The following is a 12,707-nucleotide window of genomic DNA, read 5'->3' as shown; positions in this document are numbered from 1 at the left end:
ATATGTTTGCTGCAGGCCTGCAGCAAGTCTGCTGCAAGCTTGCAGCAAACAAAATTGTTCGCAGGAAGAAAATTTTCGTGTTCGCAGATGATTGCCGCTAGCTGCGATCTTGCGGCAAACATTGCAGCAATTGCTACAAGCTTGCAGCAAATTCGCAGGAACCCAACATGTTTGCAGGAACATTGCAAGAAACATACACGCCAATTTAATGTTCGCAGCAAGTTCGCAGGAAACTTTCCACTATTCAAATGTTTGCAGGAAGTTCGCAAGAACAGTAAACAAGTCAAATCAGCCAATGAAACGCAGATTGTACTGGGTCAACACAAAACTGGCCATTTTGAAATGTTGGAATTGAAGTTGTACATGTTTCAGTATTTTGGTAGGAATATACATCGATTTGAATGATTAAAAGTGCCAAACTCTGGATGTAGGTGTTCATTCTATCAATGGTATCTAATTGGTAAGAAATGATTTTGATTTATTTTGATATTTGAAGGAATATTTCTTAAAAGCACGTTTGAGTAACTGGTGTAAATGCTAGGTCAAATCTAAATCTGTTTCTTATGAATTTCAGTCCTCTTTTTGATATAAACATATGTATACTTCTTAAAGGTATTAATGAACCCAAATTAGTTAAATGTTATCAAATTAATTAGTAAATGTGTAATCACAAAAATGTTCATTACAAATTATATGTAAAGCTCTTAAAGTTCTGTTCATATAAAAAGCTATCATGCACTTTCATTTTAAAAAGGTATGAAAACTTTGTTTAGGAACGTAAAGAGGGCCTATCATAACTTGATAAAATTGCATCATTTCAGCAGCATGTGGTGGATTTTCTCTAGACTTAACAGATCTAGGTCAGGACAAAGGCTTTCAGTTAACTTGCTGCTTGTACAAAGGAATGTGCCAAAACCATAAGGAAATTGTTTGCTGCAAGTTAGCAGCAATGTTTGCTGCAAGCTTGCTGCAATGTTTGCGGCAGGCTTGCAGCAATGTTTGCGGCAGGCTTGCAGCAATGTTTGCCGCAAGCTTGCAGCAAGGTTCCCTTATTTGGAAAATCCAATGTTTGCTGCAGACTTGCAGCAAACCTCATTTGCATGGTAAAATGTTTGCAGCAAGCTTGCCGCAGACTTGCCGCTAACTTGCTGCAAACACCAAGGCTTTGTATAGACTGTCATGCTTTCTTTGGCTACATTGCTGCAAGCTTGCAGCAATGTCTGCTGCAAGCTTGCAGCAATGTTTGCTGCAGACTTGCAGCAAATATTTGCAGGAAGGCAATATTTTCGGTAAGGGATTATTAGTAGAAAGATTCACGTCCATCTACTTTTCTTTTTTTTCAATGTTGCTCTTATTAAGAAGTGACTTTGAAAGTGTTCCAGATTGTTTACATTCTAAAGCATGCTCATGGAAACGCCGTTATCACTAGTCCCCATAAAATGGAGCTTCAATAAGTGCTGCATCATGCATTTTACTGTTGCAAAAATTACCATATGATCTACAAGGAGAAGTTAAGTTTTTAAAAATGGGTTATATTTTCTTAAAAAGTTACATTAAGAATTTAAATAAAGAGCATTTAATTCTGTCTAAATGATTCCATTTGAATTATTTCCATTACTATAAACATAATGCAGCTTTTGTACATGCATAGATGCAGGGTGCAGTCTTTATTGAGAAAAAGGTCAATATCAATTGGCTTTATATATAAGGATCACTACTCTTTACAAAAGCAATAAGCAGTAAATCTGGAGAGCAAAAAAAATGTTTGAATCACACAGTTCAAATTTAAGTTCTGGAGATGCCTGAATGGAATTAAATATTTGATTTTTTTTAACTTACAGACCTTCAAATCAAATCCTGTTCAAGTGATTCCATAAATTGAATATTCTGTACTCTTTATTTCAAAATGATAATTTTTCTATATATATCATGTGTATATTCTAGATATTTAATCAAAATATATTCTGTGATGATGCAATTGTAACAACTCTGATATACATTGTACATGTACTTGTCTGATAAGCTTCCTTGCAGAATTCTTTAGAAAAGGCTGTTTTGACTTATTTTGTATACTAACTGTGTTCCATACATTTTTTGTTTCTTGTGTATAAATTCCAAAACTACTGGGGTATAAATATCCATAAGGTGTTTACAAATAAAATGAAAGTAAACACATTCACATTTAGGAATTTCACATACATGTATATTGTGAATACAAACAGCGTTCCATACTTTTTTGTTTACATTAATGGTAATTGCGACCATTATAATATATGTGTTTATGATATTTTGAAAATCAAAATATATTTGCCATATATTTTTTGATTTAGTTTTGATTGCATAACAAACTACAAGTTAAAACAACAACTTTTAATGCTAATTGGCTATTGTTTACAGGCTGTCTGTCATAGAAAGCTCATATAGAAAAAGTATGGTGTGCAAATGGGTAATTCTAAATTCATATTTATCCCTAATTTTAATCTTTCAATTTCCCAGCTTTCCCCTGAGTGAATTTTTCTAAACTTTTTATATGTGAGTAACTAATAGCTTATCTACAAATCTGCATTAAAATATAAACTGTTGCAATTAGTTCTCATTTTTCAGTAGAATGACTAGACTATAACAGAAATACTACCGTATATACTCGACTATAAGTCGGTCCTATGGAACGCCGGGACTGTCTTATATGAAGATTAAATATTATATGCAGTGCTTCCTTTATTATATGCGGTACTACTTTTATTATATGAAGTAGTTTTTACATTATATAGTGTACAACCTCTATTACATGTAGTACTTCTTTCATTTTATGATGTAGATATGTCATTATATTATGTACATCTATCATTATATGATGTGCTTTTAACATTATATGCGGTAGTTCCAACATTATATGCGGTAGTTCTAACATTATATGGAGTAAACACAACAATATATTATGTACTTCTCACATTATATACAGTACATTCATCATTAGTATATCTGTTATTATGATAATGCTGATCATTAAATATTATGTCCGGTCCAGTTAACACTCCGTGCGGTAGATTTTGCATTTCGTTATGATGTAGACACAGTATTATATGCGGTGCTTTCTTCTTTATGATGATGATCTTTCGGAAGCTACCCTTCGGAACTCTCTGTTCAAGGTTCTTCTTTCTATCAACTGTTGAATTCAGTACAATAAAAATACATGCGCGTATTATTTATGTCTCTGATTTAAGCGGTGAATAATAAATGGTACATGAACTGATTAAATTGTTTTTAAAAGATAAGAAGTAGGGTAATAGAGTAAAATAAAATGCCATCTATTTTATGGTATGAACTAAAGAGAGAGAGAGAGAGAGAGAGAAAAGGGGGTGGAAAAAAATGAGATATTATTATCTTACTTGTGAACAATATGGCATTCAAAAAGATTCATTTCATATGTAGGACAATCTATTTCAAAATGGGTAATGAAAAAAAAAAACTGATGTCTTCGAGTACACAGGTCTTTTACAGCGCGTTATAGAAAATATTACATTATTTATTTACTTATCTTTAGGGGTGGGGTACGAAAGCCGGATAGGCTCATTTCTGAGAAGATAAAAAAAATTAACTCGTATCCGGCTTTCGTAGTGGGGTGTGCTAATTTCTCATAATGTAAAATTACCCTTTATCTCTCAATTTAATAGGCACAAGGGTTTCTACCACATATCTTTTTAAAAGTAAATTCTTGAAGTACAATCCACGACGACTCAATACAGTGACGTAGACATTGAAACTGGGGGAAGGGGGGGGGGGTTCGGCCGGAGAAAAAAATAACTCAAGTTACCTGAAGAAAGTGGACAAGTCAAAAAACATTGAGAATTTTCAATAGTAAAAGTTATGTTTAAGAATGGGGGGGGGGGGGTGTTACTTCGCGCGTGTATAATGTCTGCTCTGAAAATCGCATGTTTTTTCCTGATACATATCATTTATTTAGTACAGTTAAAGACAGTGAATATCATACATTTTTTATACGCCATAGTTTAACAGTTAATACAATGGAATGGTAAAAATATTTTAATGATAAGCGCATCTCTCTCTCTTTCTCTCATTGTAATTTAACTACTGAAGTATTGACATGATTTCGAAATTCCTTTAATTAATGTAGGGATAAATCTAGTTAATAAGTCAACGAAATCTTAACAAGCTTGAAATTCAACCATACTTAATTTTTACCATTTCCAAAAATTTTTGTTCTTTTTTAGCTGGATTGAAAATAAGTGTCCACAAATAAAGATAGAGGTTGGCAGATTATGTTTCCCAAGAGATGAAAGATATTGTATCAACTGTTGTTGAAGATGAACATAATTTTTTATTTGTTTGTGCCCTCTTTATAAACAACTAATCATGCGCAAATCTAGAGGGGGTGGGGTCAAAACACCCCCCTGTACTTTGCAAATACTAAATCAAGAAAAAGGTAATCTTGGACCACCCTTGGAAATCGCAGACCCCGCCCCCTGGTAACCGCGAATTTGCATTAAATTGGTATGAAAATCCAGAGGGTTGATAAACTAGAAATCATTGACCCCCCCCCCCCCAATTTAATAGGTATTTGAAATTTAGGCAATTGTACGTTTTTTTTCGGGGGGGGGGGTGGATTTTATTTTCTTGGACTGGGGTGACCCCCCCCCCTTCCCCCTAAAAAAAATCTGGATCCGAGCCTGAACTAAAAAGTGAATTTTGTACACTTTTCAAAGATACATGTATAACTTATGAAATTCTTAATTCAGCAGATGTTAAATATACAAGAAATTAAGAAAACCATGTGACTATATATTAATTATTATTTTTGTTTACTTGCGCCACATGTGGTGTTTGTCAAACTAAATAAATAAAAAATATATAACCCAAAACCATGAAGAATGTCCATATCTAAGAACGCAAAAAGTAAAACTTTCTAAATAAAACAAAGGGGGTTCCAAAGGGTAGCTTCCGAAAGATCATCATCATAAAGAAGAAAGCACCGCATATAATACTGTGTCTACATCATAACGAAATGCAAAATCTACCGCACGGAGTGCTAACTGGACCGGACATAATATTAATGATCAGCATCATCATAATAACAGATATACTACATATAATGATGAATGTATTGTATATAATGTGAGAAGTACATAACATATTGTTGTGTTTACTGCATATAATGATAGAACTACCGCATATAATGTTGGAACTACCGCATATTATGTTGGAACTACCGCATATAATGTTAAAAGCACTTCATATAATGATAGATGTACATAATATAATGACATATCTACATCATATAATGAGAGAAGTACTGTATATAATGGAGGTTGTACACAATATAAAGTAAAAACTACTTCATATAATAAAAATAGTACCGCATATAATAAAGGAAGCACTGCATATAATATTTAATCCTCATATAAGACAGTCCCGGCGTTCCATACGGTCCGCCTATAAGTCGGTTGTATTTAATGAGCTTATATTTCAGAGGGACTGACCTCATATAATACAATTAATTTTATAGCTCGCCTATAAGTCGGACATAGAGCTTTGGATCAGAAATTAACTCCCAAAAATCCTACTTATATGCGAGTATATACGGTACACATAATGATGAATGTACTGTATATAATGTGAGAAGTACATAATATATTGTTGTCTTTACTGCATATAATGAAAGAACTACCGCGTATAATGTTAAAACTACCGCATATAATGTTAAAAGCATTTCATATAATGATAGATGTATATAATATAATGACATATCTACATCATATAATGAGAGAAGCACTGTGTATAATGGAGGTTGTACACAATATAAAGTAAAAACTACTTCATATAATAAAAATGGTACTGCATATAATCAAGGAAGCACTGCATATAATATTTAAACTTCATATTAGACAGTCCTGGCGTTCCATACTAAACAGTGTAAAGAACTGGGCCATAAATACTATCTTGCGGTACAGAGAAATCCAATTTTCTTGGTTGTGATTTTGACGTATTTATAGGTACTTCTGCTGTCCTTGTATATTGTTTAACGTCCCTCTTGAGAATTTTTCACTCATATGGAAACGTCACCGTATGCCGGTGAAGGGCTTCAAATTTAGACCTATACTCGGCACTCAGGGCCTTTTAGCAGTGAGGGTTCTTTATCGTACCAGCGCCTACCATGACACGGGACCTACGTTTTTAGGGTCATATCCGAAAGAACCGTGACTTTCACGTCTGATGCCGAGCGCTTGGCGAAGGAACAGTCACTACCTATTTTATTTCGCGGGAAAAACATGATAATTATGATTATAAGAGGTTATGATCTATAACTTCTGTAACAAACTGAAATTCTTCATTATATTGTAAATAAATCCCCTTGGTTCACCCTTCCGGTAACTTGTTTAATAATCCTGTGGTTAACCCTTAAATTCCTTTAGTTCCCATAGTAACATAGCAGCCCTGTGGGGAGCCCTTAGTTTTACTTTAAATAGTAAGGTTAAAGCGTGCTCTGGGTAGTACCCGGGAAAAACATCAGCCGATAGACGTGTTCGTCTAGTGCTACCAGGGGGCCTGTCCATAGAAAACCACATGGGTCTTATGCCTTATTTTCATGCCTAAAGTCTCTCTACAGAATGTTACAGAGTATGTAAACTGTCGGGTACTGAAATTCTTTATTTGAGAGTAGCCATTTCCATGTTATGGTGTGTGACAGAGACCGTAGCGTGTGAGTGAACTATGGCGGCCCGTACGACACATCTCTAAAACCAGTTCTGTGAGTCACTAGTATATCATCGGGCGGTGACCCTCATTGAACATTTCATTATCTGAGTTAAAGTTATTATATGAACGAAACATTGTGAAAGTTTGAGAATTATAACTATTGTGAATTTGGAAATAATTCTGAATATTTAGTTTCATTGAAAGACATTTCAAAGTGTTGAGCCTGGCGTCGACCCATTGTCTCTGGAACCCGAGAGGAACCCAGTGTGCCACGCAGCCCGTTATTAATTAACATTGTTCCGTGCAGCCATACAAAAAGGAAACTGTAAAAATCTATTCTTAAAGGATTTCCGCACTTACGGAAGGACCAGGACAAACGGGACCTATTCATACCAAGGGACATGCGCACTGACTGACTGAGGACCAGGACCAATTAACAAAGACATTTTCAATTTATTTTATTTTTGTACATTTTTTTGGGTTAAATTCTTTGTTAAAATTTCTGTTTACTTTGTTCTTTAATTTTGTTATTAAATTTTGTTAAAATTTTAAAGTTCTTCTTTTGATTTTTGTAAGTTCATCAGGGTGTATAACCCACACCCTCACAAATGGTGGCAGCGGTGGGATACATCTGAGCTTGCATAAATCAAGAGTTTTTTTTTGTATTTCGAAATTTTGATTTTGACTTTGTTTATTTTGTATGTTTCAGTTCAAACTTTCACAATGTCGCACATGCCAAAGTGGATGTCCGAGCTTATCGAGAAAGGGTCAAGCGTCACGGAGTGTTTAGAGATGTGGCGTCAGGAGCAGGAGGCAATGAGAGCTGAGAGAGATCAAGCTAGAGCTGAACGAGAGACAGTAAGAGCAGAAAAGGAAGCTGAACGAGAGCTTGAGAAAGTAAGGTTAGCTCATGAAAGAGAGGAGCGTCAGGCTAAGAGAGACAGGGATAAGTGGGAGGCTGAGAAAGAGATTAAGTTGAGAGAGTTAGCTCTTAAAGAGAAAGAGTTAGAGAAGAGTAAAACTGGTCCCTCCCCCCAGAGCATTCACACCCCTAGTGTAAAGTTACCTAAATTTGAAGAAGGTCAAGACCCTGACATTTTTCTAAAATCTTTTGAGAAAATAGCGGGGTTACAAAAGTGGGATCAATCTCAATGGGCGGTACGTTTAGTCCCAATGCTTTCGGGTAAGGCTCTTGAAGCTTATTCTAGATTGTCAGATGAGGATAGCGATAATTACGATGCTATAAAAACTGCTATTCTTAAAAGGTATGAACTTACCTCAGAGGCCTATAGGGATAAGTTTAGGCAGTGTCGACAGTCTAGTGATGAATCGTTCAAAGATTTTGTGGTTAGGACAGAGAGGTTCTTTAATCATTGGTGTGAAAGGGAAGAAATTGGTTCAAACTTTCATAAGTTGTTTGATTTGATGTTGAGAGAACAGGTGATAAGAAGTTGTTCAAAAGAGTTGCAACTGTGGGTACTTGAACACAGTCCAAAGTCTATAAAAGAAGTTATAACTTTGTCAGAGTCATTTCAGGTTGCGCATAAAGGCAGTAATTCAGGCGTTGGTCGTGGTAATGCAGGGGAAAAACCGGGTGCAAGACCAAATAAGTTTGGTTCGGTTCAGTCCCAGAAAGGTAAGTTTATCTCGCCTTCAGATCAGAGGAGATGTTTTAAGTGTGACAAGGTCGGACATATTGCTCCGAATTGTCCATTGCGTAAAGTTCAGTCAAAATCTCCTCTGAATCAGAAACCAGGTAACCACAAGTCTAATGAACAGTTTGGTTTGTGTCTAGATGAGACAATGACAGTATCTGAGGATTCTGATAGTGTTCATGAGAATAAAGTGGTGGTTAAGTTGTCTGGTGTATCGATTACTGATGATTCTGCTTTAGAATTAAGTTGTGAAACAGGTTTAGATTTGGTGAGTGGAGAAGTCTGTGGACATGTTGTCTCAGTTTTAAGGGATACTGGTTGTTCAACGGTGTTTGTCAACAGTAAATTAGTTTCAGATGAGGATAAGACTGGGAAATCAAGGGTAATTACTCTAGCTGACGGTACGAGGAGATCTTGCAGTGAGGCAATCGTAAGTGTGAATACGCCATACATTTCAGGTAAGGTACACGCTCTATGTCTAGATTCTCCTTTTGCTGATGTTATTATTGGCAACAATGTGAGCATTGTAGTACCTAAGGAGGCAGACCCTTTACCCAGGATGGAGAAGGTGGACACAGTCGAAGATGACGCATGCGGAGCGGTCCAAACTAGATCAGAGCTAAGGAAACAAGAGAGGGCAGAAAAACCAAAAACGGATGATTTGAAAGCATCGAACACCGAAAATGAAGGTATGTGGTGTAACAGGGAGGAATTGATTGAGCATCAGAAAACTGATGAGAGCTTGAAGTCAATTCTAGATATGGCACAAAATGGACCATATGAGGGTAAGTCATATTTCATCTTGAAAAATGATTTATTGTATAGAGTCTTTGAGATGAATTCTGATGAAAAGGTCTTCCAGATTGTAGCTCCAAAGAAGCTGCGCAATGGTATTATGTCATTGGCTCATGACACACCATTGGCTGGGCATCTTGGAAACAAGAAAACCAGAGAACGAATCCTGCAAAACTTCTTTTGGCCGGGTATGTATGTGGACATATCACGTTATTGTAAGTCATGCTCTATTTGTCAGAAGGGGATGCAGAAAGGGAGAACACCAAAAGCAAAACTGGTGCCAATTCCAAAGATAGACGTTCCATTTTCCAGAGTCGCCATCGACTTTGTGGGTCCATTACCAATGACAGAAAAGAAAAACAGATATATTTTGGTATGTATGGACTATGCTACTAGATTTCCGGAAGCATTTCCGATGAAAACTCAAGACGCAGAAAGTGTGGCAAATGCGCTTATGGAAATGTTCTCAAGAGTAGGCTTTCCTAAAGAAATTTTATCAGACCAGGGAACAAATTTCATGTCATCACTCATATCAAACCTGTGCAAAATGCTAAAAGTGCGTAAACTGTCAACTACCCCTTATCATCCTCAAGCTAACGGGCTAGTAGAACGATTTAATGGGACTCTTAAGCAAATGTTGAAAGCATATGCAGTTGTAGAGCCATTAAAATGGGATGTTCATTTACCATATGTACTCTTTGCCTACAGAGATGTCCCAAATGAAACGACAGGTTTTACTCCCTTCGAACTTCTTTATGCCAGACATGTCAGGGGTCCACTAGACATCTTAAAGGAGCAGTGGGAAGAACCAACCGAGGAACAAGCTTCAGTCCTAAGTTATCTCATTGAAACACGTGAACGAATGGAGACGTTACGTAAGTTGGTAACAGAAGTGGAATCCCAGGCAAAGAAGAAACAGAAGAGATATTATGACAAAAACGCCAGGAGCAGGAATTTTGAAGTAGGTCAGAAAGTTTTAGTGTTATTGCCAACAAGTACTTCGAAACTATTGGCGCAGTGGAAGGGTCCATATAAGGTGACAGAAAAGGTAAGTCCAGTTGATTTCAGAGTCAGGGTGTCCAAAAACAAAGAAACTGTTTATCACGTCAATATGCTGAAGGAATGGTTTGAGAGAGAGTCAGAGGAAAACAGTAAGTCTGAAATAATGGCATGCTTGAATGTTATTTCCAGTTTATCTAGCAATGATGTTCAGATAGAAGACGGTGTGGTGTCGGATAAAGTCCCGGCCCTTCAGCAGACAGAATCGTCAGCCGACGTACTGTATTCAAAAGACCTCACCACAGAGCAAAGGGATCAGATTCAGAGGTTAGTGGAAGAATTTGGTGATATTTTTACAGATGTTCCCAAGAAAACGCCTTTGACGAAACACTCACTGAAAACGTCTACAGATGTGCCCATCCATATGAAACCATACCCAATTCCATATGCCTTACAAGATCAAGTGAAGCGGGAGTTACAGCAAATGATGGATCTTGGTATCATTGAGGAAACAGACAGTCCTTATTCAGCACCAGTCGTCCTCATTAAGAAAAGTGATAAGTCGTTGAGATTCTGCGTCGACTTCCGGGAGTTGAATAAGGTAACTGTATTTGACCCAAGACCAATGCCTCGAATAGATGACATTTTGATTAAGATCAGTAAAGCAAAATTCATTAGCAAATTGGACTTGACAAAAGGTTATTGGCAAGTACCATTAGACGAGGATGCAAAACGGAAAAGTGCATTTGTAACTCCATTTGGACATTTTAGCTTTACAGTAATGCCGTTCGGGATGGTGAATGCACCGGCCACTTTCGTTAGACTGGTAAGTAAAGTTCTTACAGGGCTGGAAGATTTCACAGAGGCTTTCATTGATGATATTGGTATCTATAGCAACAGCTGGACAGAACACCTTGAGCATCTGAGAACAGTGTTTTCAGCGTTGAGGAAAGCGAACTTAGCAGCTCGACCTACAAAATGTGAGTTTGGTTTCAATGAACTTTGTTTTCTTGGTCATACTGTAGGAAGTGGAAAAATCAAGCCAATGATGTCAAAAGTAGAATCCATTCAGAACTTTCCCATTCCAACAACCAAGAAAAAGGTAAAGTCATTTTTAGGTATGATTGGGTTTTACCGGAAGTTCATTCCTAATTTTGCCACTTTAGCACTTCCGCTTACAGACTTGACGAGCAAGAAAACACCTAGCAAAATCAAATGGACAAGCGAACTTGATCACTCTTTCCAAGAACTAAAAGGTAAGTTACTATCAGAACCAGTTCTTCGAAGTCCAGATTTCAGTAGATCATTCATTTTGCGCACAGATGCAAGTGCATTCGGGGCAGGTGCGGTGCTAGAGCAAGAGTTTGAAGACGGTAAGCATCCAATTTGTTTTCTTAGCAAAAAGTTCAGTCCTGCGGAGAGAAATTATGCTGTAGTAGAAAAAGAGTGCTTTGCTATTGTGTGGGCGGTCCAGTGTCTCAGAGTCTATTTAGAAGGTAAACCATTCAAAATTGAGACTGATCATGCACCTTTGCAATGGTTACAAAGGTCAAAGTTATCAAATCAACGTTTGTTACGTTGGAGTCTTCTTTTGCAAGAGTTTGTGTTCTCGATTAGGTATATTCGTGGTACACAGAATACAGTAGCAGACTCACTATCGAGGTTATGTTCAGATGATGTGGCTGAGTAATTATCTGAGATTACTTTTGTTGCAGGTATATTGTATATATAATGCTTTGCTGTATATAGTCTGAGTTTGTTTATTTAATTTTCAGTTTGTAGGTTTGGTTGGACTAAATGGTCTTTAGTCTTATAAGGGGGAGGTATGTAACAAACTGAAATTCTTCATTATATTGTAAATAAATCCCCTTGGTTCACCCTTCCGGTAACTTGTTTAATAATCCTGTGGTTAGCCCTTAAATTCCTTTAGTTCCCATAGTAACATAGCAGCCCTGTGGGGAGCCCTTAGTTTTACTTTAAATAGTAAGGTTAAAGCGTGCTCTGGGTAGTACCCGGGAAAAACATCAGCCGATAGACGTGTTCGTCTAGTGCTACCAGGGGGCCTGTCCATAGAAAACCACATGGGTCTTATGCCTTATTTTCATGCCTAAAGTCTCTCTACAGAATGTTACAGAGTATGTAAACTGTCGGGTACTGAAATTCTTTATTTGAGAGTAGCCATTTCCATGTTATGGTGTGTGACAGAGACCGTAGCGTGTGAGTGAACTATGGCGGCCCGTACGACACATCTCTAAAACCAGTTCTGTGAGTCACTAGTATATCATCGGGCGGTGACCCTCATTGAACATTTCATTATCTGAGTTAAAGTTATTATATGAACGAAACATTGTGAAAGTTTGAGAATTATAACTATTGTGAATTTGGAAATAATTCTGAATATTTAGTTTCATTGAAAGACATTTCAAAGTGTTGAGCCTGGCGTCGACCCATTGTCTCTGGAACCCGAGAGGAACCCAGTGTGCCACGCAGCCCGTTATTAATTAACATTGTTCCGTGCAGCCATACAAAAAGGAAACTGTAAAA

General features: G+C 37.0%; 1 protein-coding gene across 1 annotated transcript; it reads left to right on the top strand.

Moving 5' to 3' along the window:
* Window positions 1–7,437: 7,437 nt before the first annotated feature.
* On the top strand, window positions 7,438–11,853 carry LOC134242729 (uncharacterized). The gene has a single exon (XM_062724852.1). It carries the CDS (start codon window positions 7,438–7,440, stop codon window positions 11,851–11,853), a length of 4,416 nt encoding a protein of 1,471 aa, XP_062580836.1.
* The last annotated feature ends 854 nt before the right edge of the window (window positions 11,854–12,707 follow it).

Source organism: Saccostrea cucullata, unplaced genomic scaffold (genome assembly GCF_032062105.1).
Source record: "Saccostrea cucullata isolate Sc308-1 unplaced genomic scaffold, CSIRO_AGI_Scuc_v1 ctg6317, whole genome shotgun sequence".
Classification (NCBI taxonomy): domain Eukaryota; kingdom Metazoa; phylum Mollusca; class Bivalvia; order Ostreida; family Ostreidae; genus Saccostrea; species Saccostrea cuccullata.
This window is presented reverse-complemented; position numbering and strand designations above follow the sequence as displayed.